Raw genomic sequence first — 21093 nt, 5'->3', positions numbered from 1 at the left:
TGCATGGGCTGTGTGAGAGAAATAACTTGTTATTGTGACAATTTTGTGTTAAAAAAAAAAAAAACCTAAAATTTTCCCAAGAATTGTAGGGAAAAAGTACAACTTCAAAAAACTCACCATGCCTCTTACTCAATATCTTGGAATGTCTGCTTTCCAAAAAGGGGTCATTTGGGGGGGTATTTGTACTTTTCTGGCTTGTTAGGGTCTCAAGAAATGAGATAGGCCTTCAGTACATCAGGTCTGATCAATTTTCAATGATTTGCACCATAGCTTAAAGACTCTATAACTTTCACAGAGATCAAATAATATACACTAATTTGGGTTATTTTTACTAAAGATATGTAGCAGTATACATCCTGGCCCAAATTTATGAAGAAAAATGACTTATTTGCAAAATTTTACAATTTTCCACAGAAGAGGTGAATGTTACCCAGATGATCCCTCTGGAAAATGACAACACATGAGACGCAGAATTATTATTTTTTTATTGTGTTTTTCAGTTATAAAAGATTTTCCGTGTCCCTGGACAGTGGCGAAGTATCTGCAGTCATCACATTCCCAAACCAGGAAACCTACCACAAGCTACGACACAAAGCACAGAGCGTCTCACAGCAATACTGAGATCAGAGAGACGGGGGAAGGAGGAGGAGGGGATAAAATACAAACACACGGCTCACAGCGCCCCCTAAGGGGCATCCAACGGATCTTCAGCATGTGTGTGCGGAGTAACCCCCATCCCCGACTTCTCTAGAACACGAAGAGGAGGGGGGAAGGGAAATAAAGTGACAACGAGGAATATTTATACCTTTTCTAGAAACAAATCCAGGAGGAGCTTCTAGCTCTATTTGATGCTCACAAGCCCCTCCCACAGGGTCACCTCTTGGACTAGACATGTGCCACGAGGGTCTGAGCGTGGAGAGTGGGGTACTTGCTGGTTTACTGCCTCACACTACCAGTAAATACAATTGAAGGAAGCTGTTGAAATTCAATGTAGCTTTAGGCTTCATTCACACTTGTATGACTCCAAAGTCGCAACTTTGACCAACAATAATGGACAGCTGAATGACATTCAGGTGCGACTTTCATGCAACTTCTGAGGGTTTACATTGGTCTGAGTTCCATAGACTGCAAAGTAGTGCAGGAACCTTTTTAAAGTCGCTGTGCCTTTAAAGTACCACTGAAAAAACCCAGACCCAAGTGACAAGATAACCTTCATAAAAGGTTACAGATCAACACGACCTTGGCGACACACTGAGACTCACCAGCCAATGCATTTCAAGGGCCAAGTCCTCCTGGCCACAGCATGAAGAGGGTTAATCCCTTGAAATGCGTAGTAACGGTGTAGGCCTTGTAAGGTTGCGTATCAAAAACGACCATAGAGTCATTGAGATTTGCCAGCTAACACGTTTCAAGGGGTGAACCCTCTTCATGCTCTGATAAGGAGGCCTCATCCCTTGAAATTCGTTATCGGCAAGTCTCAGTGACGCCAAGGGTCGTGTTGATATGCAACCTTACGAGGGTTACCCTGTCACTATGCGTTTCAAGGGACAAACCCTCTTCATGCTCTGAACGGGAGGGTTCATCCCTTGAAGCACATTATCCAGTGTGTCTCGGTGACGCCAGGGTCGTGTGGATACGTCACCTTACGAGAATCAGCCCATCACTTGGGTCTGGTTTTTACCGCACTCTTTTCGTCAAGCTTTTCTGCCTCTGCACTCATCACTTTTCTTTCAAGTTTTATCTGGTGAAGCACGTGGCTTTTGCACCCTTTTTGTTCCTCTTGGTCTGTTCGTTAAGATTTCCCAGTCTGAAGCCACACCGGCTTTAGACTAGGAATAGTGTAGATAGTATCCCAAGATTGTCCCCTCCAGTGTGGGCATCAAGTCAATTCTGGGACCGACCCCCCCCCCCCCCTGATGAATAACCAATAGGAGGCATTGACACCTAAAGAAAGCCCCCACCCCCTGTAAATAAAAAAAAGCTCTGAACCAGAGAGTCTTACATGATTGGGGTTTAGGTAAATATGGTATTTAGGTTCAGCAATCAGTTGGGGGGGGAGCCTAAAGGTGGGTTTTATTGGCAGCACGGGTTATCCGAGGCTGTTGTGAAATGAGACGATCCCGCCGTCCTCGGTCTGATCTGCCCAATGCCGTCATCCAGGGAACACAATACAGCGAAGCGCATGCAGCCCTCTGAAGCGGGGATATTTAGCGGCAGCGATGACACGTGCATTCTATGTATACGGCCTCCTACAAGGTATGTACAGATATAGACAAATATACATCAATCCTCTATAGATCCATTCTCACAAGAAACTCTCCAGTCTGTAGATGGTGGGAGGGAGTCCTGCGCACCTCAGCGCACCTTTATTTTTTTTGTCACATAAAAACGGTCACATGACCGGCGTCACTGTCAGAAAGGGGGGGGGATGACACTCTCCTGGCATTGGTTGAGTAAGGAACACCTTGGTATATAGATCTCCACAAAACAAATATATATATATTTTATCACAAGATCCTAAAACAGGGCGACATCGGGGGAGGGGTAAAATAATTATATACACCATCTTTACAGCACATTTCAGGAGTTTCAAATAAAAATACAACCGGCCCAAAAAAAAAAAAAGGAAGAGTCATGTGACGTCAAAGATGAGCGGATGGAATAAATAAATCTGGTCTTCAGGTCTCCGGGAATGGAGGACGTAACTCACGGCTCCACCCAGCCGCTCCGCTCAGTCCCCCATCTTTACTTTAGAGGTCTGGAAGAGACAGACAAGACGATGGTCAGGGGGGTGTACAATGAGGGGGGGGGGGGGGGGAATGAAATGATCACATGTGTAGAATGCAATCTGGAAGATATTGTTAGTTACATTGCTCCAGCTTGGACCAAATTTTTATATATATATATATATATATATATATATATATATATATATATATATATATATATATATATATATATATATATATATATATATATATATACACACATACACACACACACACACACACACACACACACACACACACAGTAGCAGTTTCTACTTTAAGTGATTTCCAGCTTCTAGAGGGATCCCCCAGGTATGATGTATGTGTGTATATTATATATATACACACACACATATATATATATATATATATATATATATATATATATATATATATATACACACACATACATACACACATACACACATATATATATATATATATATATATATACATATACATCATACCTGGGGGATCCCTCTAGAAGCTGGAAATCACTTAAAGTAGAAACTGCTACTATGTCGCTGCAGCACCGCCGCATCAGCGCAGCACCGCATGCAGCCACCTGCTCAGCAGAGGACACGGAAGCTAGTAGAGATCACTGGAGTAGGGGTGCGGTAGCGAGGCAGCAGGGGTGCTGTAACTATTCCCAGCTTCTAGAAAGATCCCACAGGTCCGGTATATATACAGAGTTGGTCCAATCTGGTATAATGTAAGTATGTAAAAAAAATACCCAGACCTGAAATTCTTCTTTAAAAAGGTGTGTTAAGATGTCTGTTTTTAGGCTCCATTCACACTTGTGCAACTCTGGACACAAAGTCGCAATCAGTGTATTTCAATAGAAGCCACTCAAATCTATGCGACTTTAAAAAGGCTCCTGCACATATTTCGATGCAACTTGAGTGCCATAGACTGCATTGTAAGCCCTCAAAAAGGTTGCACGAAAGTGGCATCTTACTGTTACCAATGCAACTGTTGTGCAGCAGCTAAAGTTGCATCCAGGTCGCACCCATCCAAAGTTGCAATGTAAAATCTCAATGGAGTCGCACAAGTGTGAATGGAGCCTTATTGTCAAAGCTTTACTGAAGAAGCTGAAGTTAGAAGCCGATTGGTTACTATGCACAGCTGCACCAGATTCAGTAAATGGCTCCACCTCCATCTCTATACCTACCTGCAAAATCGCCACAATAACCCCGAACAGGCCGATGGCGCTCCCGAAAATCTCCACAATCAGAATCTTCACAAAAAGGCTGGCGTTCTGGGCATCGGCCAGTGCAGCACCACTGCCAACGATACCGACACAGATCCCACAGAAGAGGTTAGAAAAGCCCACCGTAAGGCCGGCGCCAAACATGGAGAACCCTACAGATACAAGATAAATATGAGACCAGATCCTCAATAATAAGAGACAATACAGACATTTTATCCAGGTGATGATCAGAGGGAAAGTTTTCTCATATCACCAGAGGGAACATAATCACACACATAGGGTGGACTTGATGGACTTGTGTCTTTTTTCAACCTCACCTACTATGTAACCCTGAAAGGAGATACAGGAGGAATGAACATTTCGCTCATTTTTACCGAGGGGGGAGAGAATCTGAGAGCCTCATACAAAGAGGACATTGTCCTAAAGTACAGAAAACCACCACACTACAATGCCGCCATCTAGTGACCACATTGCAGAACGCAGAGCAACAGTATGGCCTTACAGTCTACTACAACCATATCCCATTATGAGGGGTTCCCACCATCCCTGTGCTGAGTTCCCGGGTCTGTACAACCCGCTGTGCCCATTATGAGGGGTTCCCACCATCCCTGTGCTGAGTTCCCGGGTCTGTACACCCGCTGTGCCCATTATGAGGGGTTCCCACCATCCCTGTGCTGAGTTCCCGGGTCTGTACACCCGCTGTGCCCATTATGAGGGGTTCCCACCATCCCTGTGCTGAGTTCCCGGGTCTGTACACCCGCTGTGCCCATTATGAGGGGTTCCCACCATCCCTGTGCTGAGTTCCTGGGTCTGTACACCCGCTGTGCCCAATATGAGGGGTTCCCACCATGCCATCTAAGGTGGGTGGGAACACACCCAGAAATAATCAGCAGACAACTAGCACATGAGAGATGTGAAACAAATGACTTGTCAGTTACTCAAAGCTGGATCATCTGGTGTCTACATGTATCTCATAATAACCATCTGACCCATTTCCCCATTCAAGTTAGGATAGAATGGGGTCAGGGCACTCCTTAGGTGGTGAGAATTAACATGTCCCAGCATGCCCTGCGAGCCAGAAGCCCACCCCTGTGAGCAGACAATGCAGAGGACTGACCTGCATGGTAGTTGTTTCTCCCGATGGTCTCCGGAGTGTTTCCTGAGAAACGCTGGAATACAAAACATCATTTTCAACATCATTTTAACAGTGACGTCCCCCCCCATGAGCCATCACCCCGTCCCCACAGAACACGTCTGACCTGACACTGTCCGCAGCTGAGTGGGTGAGGTCAGGTAGCTTACTAGAAGGCCGCCTGCCCCCCCCCCCCCCAGCCCCTCTCCGCAAGGCCGCCTGCTCCCCCCCGGCCCCTGTCCGCAAGGCCGCCTGCTCCCCCCCGGCCCCTGTCCCCAAGGCCGCCTGCTCCCCCCCGGCCCCTGTCCCCAAGGCCGCCTGCTCCCCCCCGGCCCCTGTCCCCAAGGCCGCCTGCTCCCCCCGGCCCCTGTCCCCAAGGCCGCCTGCTCCCCCCCGGCCCCTGTCCCCAAGGCCGCCTGCTCCCCCCGGCCCCTGTCCCCAAGGCCGCCTGCTCCCCCCCCCCCCCCGGCCCCTGTCCCCAAGGCCGCCTTCTCCCCCCCCCCGGCCCCTGTCCCCAAGGCCGCCTTCTCCCCCCCCCCCCGCCCCTGTCCCCAAGGCCGCCTGTTCCCCCCCCCCCCGGCCCCTGTCCCCAAGGCCGCCTGTCCCCCCCCCCCCCCGGCCCCTGTCCCCAAGGCCGCCTGTCCCCCCCCCCCCCCCCGGCCCCTCTCCGCAAGGCCGCCTGCTCCCCCCCCCCCCCGGCCCCTCTCCGCAAGGCCGCCTACTCCCCCCCCCCCGGCCCCTCTCCGCAAGGCCGCCTACTCCCCCCCCCCCCGGCCCCTCTCCGCAAGGCCGCCTACTCCCCCCCCCCCCCGGCCCCTCTCCGCAAGGCCGCCTACTCCCCCCCCCCCCCCCGGCCCCTCTCCGCAAGGCCGCCTACTCCCCTCCCCCCCCCCCCCCGGCCCCTGTCCCCAAGGCCGCCTGTTCCCCCCCCCCCCCCGGCCCCTGTCCCCAAGGCCGCCTGCTCCCCCCCCCCGGCCCCTCTCCGCAAGGCCGCCTACTCCCCCCCCCCCCGGCCTCTCTCCGCAAGGCCGCCTACTCCCCCCCCCCCCGGCCTCTCTCCGCAAGGCCGCCTACTCCCCCCCCCCCCCCCCCCCCCCCGGCCTCTCTCCGCAAGGCCGCCTGTAGACGGGGAGCAGGAGGTTTGGGGATAAAATGTGGGCAATGCTGGACACAATGCAATTCAGATATAAGAGATCCTCACCTCCGCCATATTGCTGATCACAATGGCCATGATGATTCCGTAGATGGCCACAGCTTCACAGAAGATGATGCTGGAAGGAGGAAATGAACAGACATGAGTGTAATGACCATCGCTCACCACTCCCCCCTTTCAATCATGTGACATCAATGGGTGAGGGGGGCATGCTGGAAATATTCTTCCTTCCTTGTGTTTGTATATCAATAATATCCACTGCCAAGTGTCACCTCTGGGTACAAACATTTCCTGCCAACACAAAGGAAGCTTCACCCAACACATTATGATCTGTCCTCAACTAAGCCATGGGATTGGCTACATGGTACGCTTATAGACTGGAAAGGGGAGGTGCTTAGGTGGGTGGGGCTTGGACTCCCCCGCAGAGTGATGTCAGGGTGTCTGCAGTAACAGGTCACCATGTCACATGGATTACCTTATTAGCGGGTTTTTACAAATTTACAAATATGAATTCCTAATCCGTATTCTCTGGAGTTCACCTTCAGATAATGAGATTTTAGGGGAAGTGGAGCGTTACGTCATCAAGTCCAATACAAGAAGAAGGAATTATAATGGTCACTGCAGGCCTGATGGACACTTACCTGACCAGGTTCTTGGTTTTAATGCGCGGAGCCTTCACTCCTCCCCCCAGGATGCTGGAGCCAGTGATGTAAATACCCCTTTAAGAAGAAGACAGATCTTTAGTCGCAGGGACATAACTGAGCAGTGACACTGTACAGGGCCAGACCACACAGTCCATCACAGGGACCATCCCTACAGAATACTATAGCGTTTGAACTGAGGGCTGTTCATATGGATCCACAAAAATCAATACATTCTAAACTTTCAATCAGTTGAACTTTTTTTTTTAGAATGAGGCAACACAGACAGTTCTCATTACCAGCCCTTCTATCAGCAGGCACTGGACTGTATACAGCACTGTTAGCTGTAGAGGTGACCAGGGACATTATCTGTCACTTACCAGGCGGCTCCCACCACAGACAGCGAGATGGCCAATCCGATGCCAAGGTTCGCCCACATGTACGGCGAGGTCTCTGTCAGGAACCTGAAGAAAGAACACGGACCAATCAGATACAAGTCTTTACACCACATCCAATATGTGACAGAGCAAACCATTGGCTGAACACACACAGCTGATATGTAGGATGTTCAATGTTATGGGAGATCTAATGTATAGAATATGATGGGGCCACCGACACTAATAGAGGAGACTACATTAGACACAGATCAACAGTGAAGGTCACCCAATTACATTTATTGGAGGATTTCCTGTCTGACGCCCCCATCTGATGTCAGCCTCTAATTCTCTAAATACCAGCATGGTAGAATATGGAAATGTCTGGTCTGCAACTAGTGATCTGACCCTACACAGTACACTACCAAGCAGGGGGACTCCCAGAACCACAGTACCTGTACTGACCCACCCGTGACATCACCTCAAGGAGTGGCAAGACATGGAGCCTACAAAAAGTAAGCACTGCTAGCCAATGATGGCCAGCCCTTCCCCCTCCCGCCAACGACGGCCAGCCCTTCCCCCTCCCGCCAACGCCGGCCGGCCCTTCCCCCTCCCGCCAACGCCGGCCGGCCCTTCCCCCTCCCGCCAACGCCGGCCGGCCCTTCCCCCTCCCGCCAACGCCGGCCGGCCCTTCCCCCTCCCGCCAACGCCGGCCGGCCCTTCCCCCTCCCGCCAACGCCGGCCGGCCCTTCCCCCTCCCGCCAACGCCGGCCGGCCCTTCCCCCTCCCGCCAACGCCGGCCGGCCCTTCCCCCTCCCGCCAACGCCGGCCGGCCCTTCCCCCTCCCGCCAACGCCGGCCGGCCCTTCCCCCTCCCGCCAACGACGGCCAGCCCTTCTCCCTCCCGCCAACGACGGCCAGCCCTTCCCCCTCCCGCCAACGACGGCTATCCCTTCCTCCTCCCGCTGGCCACCAATTATGAACATACGTTCCTCCTCCCACTGACCTCCAATGATGAACATACCTTCCTCTTCCCACTGACCACTAAAGGTGGAAATACTTTCCTCCTCTAATTGGCCACCAATGATGAAGATACATTTCTCTCATGGACAGCCAACTAACCTTTTGTTTAGGGACCCCCACCCTTCTCAGTGCTAAAAGGAAAACTAGTTCCTCTCTAAAACAAATGTGTGAAGCAGAAATAACCTGATCCACCAGAAGTTTGCCAAATTGTAGTCCTAAATAAAGGGGATTCTTTCTTAGCATAGATAAAAAAAAATAAATAAATAAAAGTTACTATTAGAAAAGAGGATTGTACGGGAGGGTATTCTGCACACGTCCGGTCTTCAACCCCAGAGATGGTTTACTGCTATTTTTCCCATGATTCTCAAATATCACACAAGGAGATGATTAACCAAAACTGGAGAGTACAGTATCTGGTGCAGCTGTGCATGGGAACCAATCAGCTTCTAACTTCACCTTCTTCAATTAAGCTTTGGACAATAAAACCTGGAAGCAGATTGGCTACCATGAAGAGCTGCACCATATTTTGCACTCTCCAGTTCTCGTAAAATCAACCCCATAGAGGGCAGCTTCTGCATTAGGAGGATTTCCTGATGAGGTGAAATGCACTCTGTATATACAGTGACCTGTGATCACAGAATGGATGGCACTCTGTACATAAAAATGCATCCAGAAAGTATTCACAGGCTCCTCCCATGTGCACAAGCATCACAGGCTCCTCCCATGTGCACAAGCACCACAGGCTCCTCCCATGTGCACAAGCACCACAGGCTCCTCCCATGTACTTACTCCATGCAGCCCCTACAAGAGCTCAGGACACGTCTGTCCTACCATCCTCTGTCCATAAAACAGGCTACTCAGATCATCACCAGACCCGGCACTGTGCAGAGCTGCACACATCCCCGCCGGGCTTACAGAATCCCATCACTAAAGGGGAACACGGACTAAGTACAGCCGGGTCACACATGAATGGCACCATGAAGAGGAGGAATAATCGGCACATTGTTAGGAGGGAAAACTAGAGACTCGTAATCTGTAATTTATCATCAGCCGGGTGCGACGGAGCCGAGATCAGTGATTGGACGGAGGAATTCACAAAGCCTGGAACTGAACTTCTCATTACAAACTCAGCACTGCATAAAAAGAGGAACTGCAGATATCAGATCTTCCATGTCCTTCCACACAAACACTGGAAGGTTTTTTACTGAATACAGAGAATGTATTTAGATAAAAAAAAACAAGTCACACCAAATGAACATCATCCCTTGTAATAACAGGGGCCATGACAGGTCCTCTTAATGGAGAGATCTATTAGACCCCAGATCTCTCCTCTCTCCTCCAATCACACAGATCGTTCTGATCAGCTGCCTCCCTGGCCGGGTAAATAAAGACCCGAAACAGGAAGTGATGAAATCCTCCTCAGTGAGAGGAACAACATCCATTCCTCCCACTGTGTGCCTAGAGATGGACGCCGCCAGTCACATTCCTCGCAGACTCTCCAATCGAATGGGAGGAGCTCGGTTAAGGTGGCGGCAGCGAGAGGGGGTGGGGGGTGGGACCCCCTTCTGCCACTTGTATAAGTAATGCAGTGGCTTGTTAGCCGCTCAGATTACTTTTACTTTGTGCAGAATCACCAGCCCTAAAAGAGGCCGGAGGGAGGGTAGAAGGCCGGAGGGGAGGGAAGACAGGGGGCCGGTAGGGGGAGGCAGGGAGGGGAGGGGAGGGCCGATAGGGGGCCGGTAGGGGGAGGGGAGGGCCGATGGGGGGCCGGAGGGGAGGGGGAGGGCCGATGGGGGGCCGGAGGGGAGGGGAGGATAGATAGAGGGCCGGAGGGGAGGATAGATAGAAGGCCGGAGGGGAGGGGAGGATAGATAGGGGGCCGGAGGGGAGGGGAGGATAGATAGAGGGCCGGAGGGGAGGATAGATAGAGGGCCGGAGGGGAGGGGAGGATAGATAGAGGGCCGGAGGGGAGGGGAGGATAGATAGAGGGCCGGAGGGGAGGGGAGGATAGATAGAGGGCCGGAGGGGAGGGAGGAGAGGGGAGGATTTAGTAGACAACAGGACAATGAAGGGATTAAGCTTTATGACATTACAGGAACACGAGTAACATCATATTTGGTTTCAGTGTGACCTTTAGATATCCTTTGAGAAGTCACCCCGGACACACAGGGACTGGGCCCGACTGGCTGGGTCACAAGGCGTCTCTGTTGTGACTGTACACAGAAGCTGACGCTCCAAACACCCGGCAGGTGCAATGTTTTGGTAAACATGACTGTCTTCACACATAAATCTGTCCAGCAATGAGCACACATTATAGAGCAGGGAAAGGGGGGACTGTGCTGTAATCATGGCTTCGGTATTATAATGGGCAGAGCCTGCGAATCTGGAAAGAAGACCGGGTTAAGATGGAAGCTCTGCAGGCGGTGGCAGCGCACCACTGGAGAGCTTCGTTTTAAGGCAGGCCTTTCATATTGTGCCGTATGCATTGCAAACCAACAAATTATGACATCAACTCGCAGGGGATAGTTTTTTTTTGTTGTTGTTCCACACTTTACTACCACATTACAGCGGAGCTCCACCTAAAAAGGGAACGTTCCATTTTAAGGCCTCCTCGAACACTCCTGGTAAAGAAATGGCACTTTTGGGAGTGGGTACCTGGATTTTGGACAGGTAGTGCTGCCACTTCCACTCCGATCGCCTAGGCCAGGGGTAGTCAACCTCGGCCCACCAGCTGTTTTGAAAATGCAAGTCCCATGAGACATTGCAAGACCCTGACAATCAAAGGCATGACTCCTAGAGGGATGATGGGATTTGTAGTTTCACCACAGCTGGAGGGCCGAGGTTGCCTACCCCTGGCCTAGGCGATTGGACGTTATCCTCCCCGCTGCCTTGTCGCAGTCTTCTTAGACACATCAGAGGTCCCAGAGGACTACAGGACCATTCACAATGCGCAGTGTCACCCATGCATGTGCAGAGGACTGTGGAGACGCAAGCTGGCACAGCCAGGTGCCCACAGTTAACATGCTGGCGCGAGATGTCAGGAGATGAAAACGGCCGGGGAGAGCGCAGCGCTGGATCCTGGGACAGGTGAGTGTCGGGTTTTTCAAGCTGCTGACTTCATATATATATTTTTTATTACACAGGAGACTGGAGCTTCACTTTAAAGGATAAATTCACCTTTCGTAACATGTTACACCCGTATTTAAGGTACAACTTGTTACGGATAGACTGGCCCCTGCACCTCGTCGTTACAGCTAGCGAGGTTCTTCTCCCACCCCGCAAGCTGTCACAATATTAAAAAAAAAAAAAAAACCTGGCTGAGCGGGGTTCCGCTGCCCGGCCGCGTCACTGATTGAATGTGCACTGAAAACTACAAGGTCCGGTAGCCTTTACGGCTGTTGGTTTGTAGTTTTCAATCAACTACCTCGGAACTGACAGTTCATTCATGCTTCTCGTCTTGTATCTGCTCGGCCGTACGGGATGTACAGGAAAGCAGATACACTGGCAGATCTGCAGGAGACATGCCTGGCACCAACAACCTGCTGATCACTGGTGCAATGCTTTACAGGCTCAAAAAAAACAAAAAAAAAAAAAAAACAAAAAAAAAACGTGCATTTATTTTTTTCCTAAAAGTGAACTTATGCTTTAATGACCCAAATTGGTATTTTTCCCATGTTTTCCTTTCTCAACTGTTACAACTACACCATTTTCTACTCATTTTTATTATATTGGAAAAACGAAAAACACCACAAAATCTAATTTGTAGATAAACTGGACAAATTAGCAGCGAATACAAAACACATAATCTATCAGTGTCAATGTGGAGATGAAAATTCTCAGAATATGAAAATATAAATATAAAAATTATATAGCCATCTACATCACACACATCCTACAATTCTGTCTTTTCACCATGCAGATAATTTTGTGGTCGGTATTATATTATATTACATATACAGAAGTCCAAATAAATCCGTTTACCATGCTACGTCAAACCGAAATCCCAGATCGAATATCGTGTAACACGTTCCTAGAAGAGAGAAAATCTCATATTAGATAAAATGAAACGTCTCCATCATCAGCACACAATTTAGAAAGGACCAGATCCGGAATATTCCGTGATAAGAGGAGATCTGTCCTCACCACCAATGTGATAGAAAAGAAACAAAGTATCCGTATTATACTGGGGGACACAAGGATGACCGATTCGGATACTTTGTTTCTTTTCTAGGAAGGTGTGGGACCCCTTCTTATTACTAATTTTATCATCTTTGGGGGGGGTTTTCATTTTTATTATCTGCAGAAGGCATCCAACACTCCTCATTATACAGGAAGACTGACAGTCCGGATCACACGACCATCACAAGACAGAGAGCCGGGGGCTGCGGGGTGAAAATCATTACCACTGTACATGAGCCCCCCCCCCCCGCCATCTACAGGGAGTCCTGTCTGGGGAGCCCCCCCACTTCCATCTACAGGGAGTCCTGTCTGTGGAGCCCCCCCCCCCCCACTTCCATCTACAGGGAGTCCTGTCTGGGGAGCCCCCCCCCCCACTTCCATCTACAGGGAGTCCTGTCTGGGGAGCCCCCCCCCCCACTTCCATCTACAGGGAGTCCTGTCTGGGGAGCCCCCCCCACTTCCATCTACAGGGGGTCCTGTCTGGGGAGCCCCCCCCACTTCCATCTACAGGGGGTCCTGTCTGGGGAGCCCCCCCCACTTCCATCTACAGGGGGTCCTGTCTGGGGAGCCCCCCCCCACTTCCATCTACAGGGGGTCCTGTCTGGGGAGCCCCCCCCATCCATCTACAGGGAGTCCTGTCTGGGGAGCCCCCCCCACTTCCATCTACAGGGAGTCCTGTCTGGGGAACCCCCCCCCACTTCCATCTACAGGGAGTCCTCTCTGGGGAGCCCCCCCCCCACTTCCATCTACAGGGGGTCCTGTCTGGGGAGCCCCCCCCACTTCCATCTACAGGGGGTCCTGTCTGGGGAGCCCCCCCCCACTTCCATCTACAGGGAGTCCCTTCTGGGGAGCCCCCCCCATCCATCTACAGGGAGTCCTGTCTGGGGAGCCCCCCCCATCCATCTACAGGGAGTCCTGTCTGGGGAGCCCCCCCCAGTCTCATGCACAGGCAGGCTGGTCGATGGCACGGTTGGTCATGTGACAGGAGGAGAAGATTTGGGGAAGTACGGATTTGCTCACAATGACTCAATCGGGATCCGGAGAGGAACGAATGATTGTGAAATCCATTGAACAGATGAAGAGCCTGGCGGAGATTACTAATGTGTGATCGCTGGGCCAGAACACCCTCCACCGTGTATTACCCGATCGTCACCTTTCTTCATAGACCTCATCAATAGAACGTCACCAAACCCGACATCTTCATTATATGATATACATTTTGTTACAACCAAAAACGTAAATGTATTTTATTGGGATTTTATGTGATAGACCAACACAAAGTGTCACATAATTGTGAAGTGGAAGGAAAATGATAAATGATACAAATAAATATGTGAAAAGTGTGGAGGGAGGGGACATTTGTATGGTGCCCCCCGGAGTCAATACTTTGTACAACCCCCTTTCTCTACAAGTCTTTTTGGGGATGTCTCTACCAGCTTTGCACATCTAGAGAGGACATTTCTGCCCATTCTTCTTTGTAAAATATCTCAAGCTCTGTCAGATTGGATGGAGAGCGTCTGTGAACAGCAATTTTCAAGTCTTGCCACAGATTCTCAATGTGATTTAGGTCTGGACTGTGACTGGGCCATTCTAACACATGAATATGCTTTGATCTAAACCATTCCATTGTAGCTCTGGCTGGATGTTTCGGGTCGTTGTCCTGCTGGAAGGTGAACCTCCGCCCCGGTCTCAAGTCTTTTGTAGACTCTAACAGGTTTTCTTCTAAGATTGTCCTGTATTTGTCTCCATCCATCTTCCCATCAACTCTGACCAGCTTCCCTGTCCCTGCTGAAGAAAACCATCCCCACCACATGATGCTGCCACCACCATGTTTCACGGTGGGGATGGTGTGTTCAGGGTGATGTGCAGTGTTAGTTTCCCCCACACATAGTGTTTTACTTTTAGGCCATAAAGTTGAATTTTGGTCTCATGTGACCAGATCACCTTCTTCCACATGTTTGCTGTGTCCCCCACATGGCTTCTCACAAACTACAAACAGGACTTCTTATGGATTTCTTTCACCAATGTCTTTCTTCTTGTCACTCTTCTATAAAGGGCAGATTTGTGGAGAACACGACTAATAGTTGTCCTGTGGACAGATTCTCCCACCTGAGCTGTGGATCTCTGCAGCTCCTCCAGAGTTACCATGGACCTCTTGGCTCTTCTCTGATGAATGTTCTCCTTGCCCGGCCGGTCAGTTTAGGTGGACGGCCATGTCTTGGTAGGTTTGCAGTTGTGCCATACTCTTTCCATTTTCGGATGATGGATTGAACAGAGCTCCGTGAGACGTTCAAAGCTTGGGAGATTTTTTTATAACCTAACCCTGCTTTATACTTCTCTACAACTTTATCCCTGACCTGTCTGGTGTGTTCCTTGGCCTTCATGATGCTTTTTTTTCACTAAGGTTCTCTAACAAACCTCTGAGGGCTTCACAGAACAGCTGTATTTATACTGAGATTAAATGACACACAGGTGGACTCCATTTACTAATTAGGTGACTTCTGAAGGCAATTGGTTCCACTAGATTTTAGTTAGGGGTATCGGAGTAAAGGGGGCTGAATACAAATGCCCCCCCCTCCCACTTTTCACATATTTATTTGTATCATTTATCATTTTCCTTCCACTTCACAATTATGTGACACTTTGTGTTGGTCTATCACATAAAGTCCCAATAAAATACATTTACGTTTCTGGTTGTAACAAAATGTGGGAAATTTCAAAGGGGTATGAATACTTTTTCAAGGCACTGTATATACGTGTCTCCGGAATATATATATATATACACACACATGCTGATTTCTGTACTTTTTTGGAAAACCAATAAAAATAAATCAAACATAAAAGGTGTCCATACACTATACAATCTCCTTTAGCTCTACCATCAGCTATGCAGTGGACGGGCCTCCCTGATTGGATACAAATAGATGACTGTAAAGTAGATTGTACGGTCTGATTGTACCATGTATGGTGAGCCCAGGAGATCGGTACTTCCAGGGTCAGCCTGTCATTGTCTGAATCTGGAGGCTCAGTGGCAACACAGACAGTTCTTATGTATCAGTAAATAAATCTGTAATGGGGGGGGGGGAGGGGTTAATATTTGTATATTGGGGGGGGGGAGGGGTTAATATTTGTATATTGGGGGGGGGGAGGGGCGGAGGTTGTGTACACTGTAGATTGAAGATTACGATCTCCTGGAGATCTGGATAAATGACAGAATGATCCGGACTTCCCCAACCAAGACCGGGCGAGCCCAATGTTTACCCCAAACAACGACCCCTCCCCCCCTCCCCTCCCCCATCCACAGAGAAATGAACAGACCGGTACTAAATCATCACATCACAACAATAAATCAAATAAAGACGATCTGTAGACCCCTCAGATCTGATGGGGGAGGGGGGGGACCTGTAGACCCCTCAGATCTGATGGGGGTGGGGGGGACACCTGTAGACCCCTCAGATCTGATGGGGGGGAGGGGGGGGGGACCTGTAGACCCCTCAGATCTGATGGGGGAGGGGGGGGGACCTGTAGACCCCTCGGATCTGATGGGGGGGGGGGACCTGTAGACCCCTCAGATCTGATGGGGGGGGGGGGGACACCTGTAGACCCCTCAGATCTGATGGGGGGGGAGGGGGGGGACCTGTAGACCCCTCAGATCTGATGGGGGGGGGGACCTGTAGACCCCTCAGATCTGATGGGGGGGGGGGACCTGTAGACCCCTCAGATCTGATGGGGGGGGGGGGACCTGTAGACCCCTCAGATCTGATGGGGGAGGGGGGGGGACCTGTAGACCCCTCAGATCTGATGGGGGAGGGGGGGGGACCTGTAGACCCCTCAGATCTGATGGGGGAGGGGGGGGGACCTGTAGACCCCTCAGATCTGATGGGGGAGGGGGGGGGACCTGTAGACCCCTCAGATCTGATGGGGGAGGGGGGGGGACCTGTAGACCCCTCAGATCTGATGGGGGAGGGGGGGACCTGTAGACCCCTCAGATCTGATGGGGGGGAGGGGGGGGGGGACCTGTAGACCCCTCAGATCTGATGGGGGAGGGGGGGGACCTGTAGACCCCTCAGATCTGATGGGGGGGAGACCTGTAGACCCCTCAGATCTGATGGGGGAGGGGGGGGGGACCTGTAGACCCCTCAGATCTGATGGGGGGGAGGGGGGGAGACCTGTAGACCCCTCAGATCTGATGGGGGGGAGGGGGGGGACCTGTAGACCCCTCAGATCTGATGGGGGAGGGGGGGACCTGTAGACCCCTCAGATCTGATGGGGGGGAGGGGGGGTGTCCTGACTCCTCTATAATGTGATTTCCAGGAATAATCATCACGAGACAATCGGAGGAATGGAAACGGTGAGACTGCCGGAGACACTTCCCCAAATCTGACATCTGTACCCCCCGGGTGGGGGAGGGGATCACACATATCCGCCATACACAGGAACCTCTCACTGACCTCCTACTTCATCACCTCCAGGTTTAAGGAATGCTAAAGTGACCCCCCCCAGTGATCTCGGCATGTCCTTAGTACATCATAATATCAATATGGGGGGGAGGGGGTCACACAGACAAGGGGGGTACAGAAACAAGAGGATCATCTGATCTGGGGGGTTTATTAAAGCAACGGATTCAGATTTTGGGGTGGAGGAGGGGGATGAGTGGGAAGAAAACACGAGGGTCCCCATTATGTGATGAGATCGGAAGGCCAGGGGGACCCCAGAAAGGGGGCACTGATGGAATATTGGAACGGGGGAGGGGATTTGGGTAATACCAGAGTGGAGGTGCAGGAGAAAATGGTGGGGACTTTACAATATAGGGGTGACAGAGGGCATACAGGTCAGGTATTGGGGTGATGGAGGTATAGGGGGGGTATACAGATGATATATATGGGGGGGGCAGTGTGGGGGTGACGGGAGATATACAGGATTTGGGTATGGAGATTTGTAGGGGGGTGTAGAGAGACAAGTTGGGCTCAGATATCGGGGTGATAGTTGTATTGGGGGGTCTGTAGTAGGAGGGGTACAAGGATTATATATGAAGTGGGGTTCAGGTATTGCGGTGGTGAGGCGATTGGTGGGGGAGGGGGTCATACATAGAGGGATTGGGGGGTGATATATGAAGCTGATTTTGGGGTGACTGGGGGGTAAGGAAGAGGAGAATATGACCTTCTCAGGGGTTATATTGAGGGGTACAGAGATGACGGGGGTCATACAGGTCAGGTATTGGGGTGATGGAGGTATACAGATATATGGGGGGGGTGACAGGAGACATTTGGGTATAGAGATATAAGTGGGGCTCAGATATCGGGGTGATAGTTGTATTGGGGGGTCTGTAGGAGGAGGGGTACAAGGATTATATATGAAGTGGGGTTCAAGTATAGGGGGGAGGAGTACAATAGGACACATATTGGGGGGGGGGGAGGGGAGGACACACATTTGGGGGTGGTGGGGGGGGGGGGGGGAGGACACACATTTGGGGTGGTGGGGGGATGGGAGGACACACATTGGGGGGTGGTGGGGGGAGGGGAGGACACACATTTGGGGTGGTGGGGGGGAGGGGAGGACACACATTTGGGGTGGTGGGGGGGAGGGGAGGACACACATTTGGGGGGGATGGGGGGGAGGGGAGGACACATTTGGGGTGGTGGGGGGGAGGGGAGGACACACATTTGGGGTGGTGGGGGGGGGAGGGGAGGACACACATTGGGGGTGGTGGGGGGAGGGGAGGACACACATTGGGGGTGGTGGGGGATGGGAGGACACACATTTGGGGGTGGTGGGGGGAGGGGAGGACACACACGGAGGTCTCTCACCTACGATGATGAGCGTCGCCCAGAAGGCCACGGAGACCCCGGAGTAGAGTAGGACGTGTCCGTTCATGGCGCCTCTCCTCTCCTCTCACTGATCCGGGAACAGAGAACTAGCCTGACACCGGCCCGAGATCAGCTGACCACCGCCCACCAATCACCTGACCGCGCCCCCCACGTGACCACCAACCCCCCCCCTCCTTCTCCAGCGTTCCTCGAGCGGGCGCCTACGTCAGAACACAGCTGACGGCGGGGCTTCACCGCGCATGCGTGACTTCACCAAGGCTTTACCGCGCGTGCGCAGCCTCTGCTTTCTGTCGAGGAAGACTCGAGCGGGCGGGCGGGCGGAGGCGCATGTCACATGACATTAGCGTCGGCACCGCCTCCAGCCCCGCCCCGCCCCTAATACGCCCCTAATACGCCCCTTAGCCTGCGCTGCTGAAAGGGGGCGTGCCCATTTCCTGCATAGCACAATCTATATCAATGGGGCAGTCGAGATAAAATATAAAGCTGCACCGCCTCCAGCCCCGCCCCGAGCCTGCTCTGGTGAAGGGGGGCGGGGCCTGCTCTGGTGAAGGGGGCGGGGCCTGCTCTGGTGAAGGGGGGGCGGAGCCCCGTGTTGTATATCAATGGCAGGTCGAGATAAAGTATAGAGCTGTGTGTGTGGGAGGGGCCAAGCCTTTGCATAGAAGATTCATCAATATGATCATCAACACTGCATGATGTACAGAATGTGATGGGCTGTGCAATCTGTTCAGGAGGGAAAACAGCAACATGACACACGGAGCCTCCGCTTACACAAATCTGTGCACAGCCCTGATAAATACATAGACAGGAGGTCAAGGGAAATTATAGAGCAGTGTACAGGGGCGGCTGGTGCTCAAAAAATTTGGGGGGCGCAAACAAACTGAAAAATACTGAAACCCCCCCCCCAATCAATTGCAGCCTTCATTGTGCCCGTCATATGCATCCATTGTGCCCGTCATATGCATCCATTGTGCCCGTCATATGCATCCATTGTGCCCGTCATATGCATCCATTGTGCCCGTCATATGCATCCATTGTGCCCGTCATATGCATCCATTGTGCCCGTCATATGCATCCATTGTGCCCGTCATATGCCTTCATTGTGCCCGTCATATGCATCCATTGTGCCCGTCATATGCCTTCATTGTGCCCGTCATATGCCTTCATTGTGCCCGTCATATGCATCCATTGTGCCCGTCATATGCATCCATTGTGCCCGTCATATGCATGTATTGTGCCCGTCATATGCCTTCATTGTGCCCGTCATATGCAACCAGGCGCGCCCCTCGGCTCGGCTGTCACTTCATACCCCCGTGTGGCCGGTCTGGCGGCACTTACCAAGAGTGACAGGGCTTCCTCCTCCTCTTATGTAGCGGCGGCTGTGGCTCCTGTGTCCGCTCTATCTATATATAGTGTTTGGGGGTTTCAAGTAACTTTCCAGCCCAAAAAAATGCTGATTTCTACATTTAAACAAAAGTGTCCATAAAAATGCCTGGTCATAAAATGATTAAAAATCCTTATTTTCAGCCACAGAAAGGAATTCTCATTAAAAATTAAAAATAAAAAAAATTCAGTAAAATGTATTTTTTCTAAAAGAAATTGTGTTTCAAAAACTCCTATGCAAATACCACGTGACATAAAACATTGCAATGACCACCATTTAATTATCTAGGGCTTCTGCTAAATATATATCTATATAGATATATCTATATAGATATATATATATATTAATAAATAAATTCATAAATCTATATACATCTATATATATATAGATATAGATAATGTTTGGAGGTTTATCTTTTATATTTTACCAAAATATTGGGAATTATATTGTGTTTTTTGCCATTAAAATTTATTAAAATGTATTTTTTCTAGCAAACAAAATGCTGATTTCTCCATGTAAACAAAGTCCCTGGTCATCAAATGGTTAATAATCCTTATTGTAAGTCACAGAAATCTGGTAGATTTGAATTTTTGTCAGTTGGTGAGTCTCAACTGCTCAACTGCCGTTGCCATGGTAACAACGGCAGTTAAGCCATGTGACCTCATTTGCATATCACTGTGATGTCATAGAGAGAGAACCTGGTAAGAGAAGGTGTTTGCCAGCCAGGAGCTCAGAGAGTGTTTGTACTCTGAGAGAGAAGGAAGCGCTTTGTGTTTCTCTTCAATCTTGCGGATGGTATTGAAAATGCTGAAGCAATTCAGAGATAATTCTGTGCAAATAATGAAAGATCAGCCAGCACAGGCCAGAGCCGGACTTCCAATGGGAGAGTCCCGGCCAGCCGCACTGCCCCCGGTTACTGCCCCACATAGGGGTGTCCTTGGGGCAATTAGGCGGCTTTTTAAGAAAAACAAGACAGTTCCCCCTCTGTACACCAACCAAGAGGGATTATCACAGGAACGTGGGGGGTCCTCGGCTGAGGTCCCCCAGCCAGCTGTACAGCCCCGAGTTACTGCCCCACGTAGGGGTGTCCTTGGGGCAATTAGGCGGCTTTTTAAGAAAAACAAGACAGTTCCCCCTCTGTACACCAACCAAGAGGGATTATCACAGGAACGTGGGGGGTCCTCGGCTGAGGTCCCCCAGCCAGCTGTACAGCCCCGAGTTACTGCCCCACATAGGGGTGTCCTTGGGGCAGATAGGCAGCTTTTTATGAAAAAGAACAAGGTTCCCCCTCTGTACACCATCCAAGAGGCATCATTAGAGGAACATGGGGGGTCCTCGGCTGAGGTCCCCCAGACAGCTGTACAGCCCCAGGTTAATGCCCCACGTAGGGGTGTCCATTGGG

At 50.8% G+C, this 21093-nt stretch overlaps 1 protein-coding gene across 1 annotated transcript; it reads right to left on the bottom strand.

Moving 5' to 3' along the window:
• Positions 1-472: 472 nt before the first annotated feature.
• Positions 473-18478, bottom strand: ATP6V0B (ATPase H+ transporting V0 subunit b). Its single transcript, XM_073593966.1, has 8 exons — positions 18287-18478; positions 12282-12330; positions 7285-7368; positions 6905-6982; positions 6312-6381; positions 5096-5147; positions 3940-4130; positions 473-2758 (listed from the first exon to the last, which is right to left on the bottom strand). The coding sequence occupies exons 1-8, from the start codon at positions 18351-18353 to the stop codon at positions 2732-2734; spliced, it is 618 nt and encodes a 205-aa protein (XP_073450067.1). The 5' UTR covers positions 18354-18478; the 3' UTR covers positions 473-2731.
• Positions 18479-21093: the final 2615 nt, after the last annotated feature.

The sequence above is a fragment of the Aquarana catesbeiana genome, linkage group LG07 (genome assembly GCF_042186555.1).
Source record: "Aquarana catesbeiana isolate 2022-GZ linkage group LG07, ASM4218655v1, whole genome shotgun sequence".
In the NCBI taxonomy this organism is placed as follows: Eukaryota; Metazoa; Chordata; class Amphibia; order Anura; family Ranidae; genus Aquarana; species Aquarana catesbeiana.
This window is presented reverse-complemented; position numbering and strand designations above follow the sequence as displayed.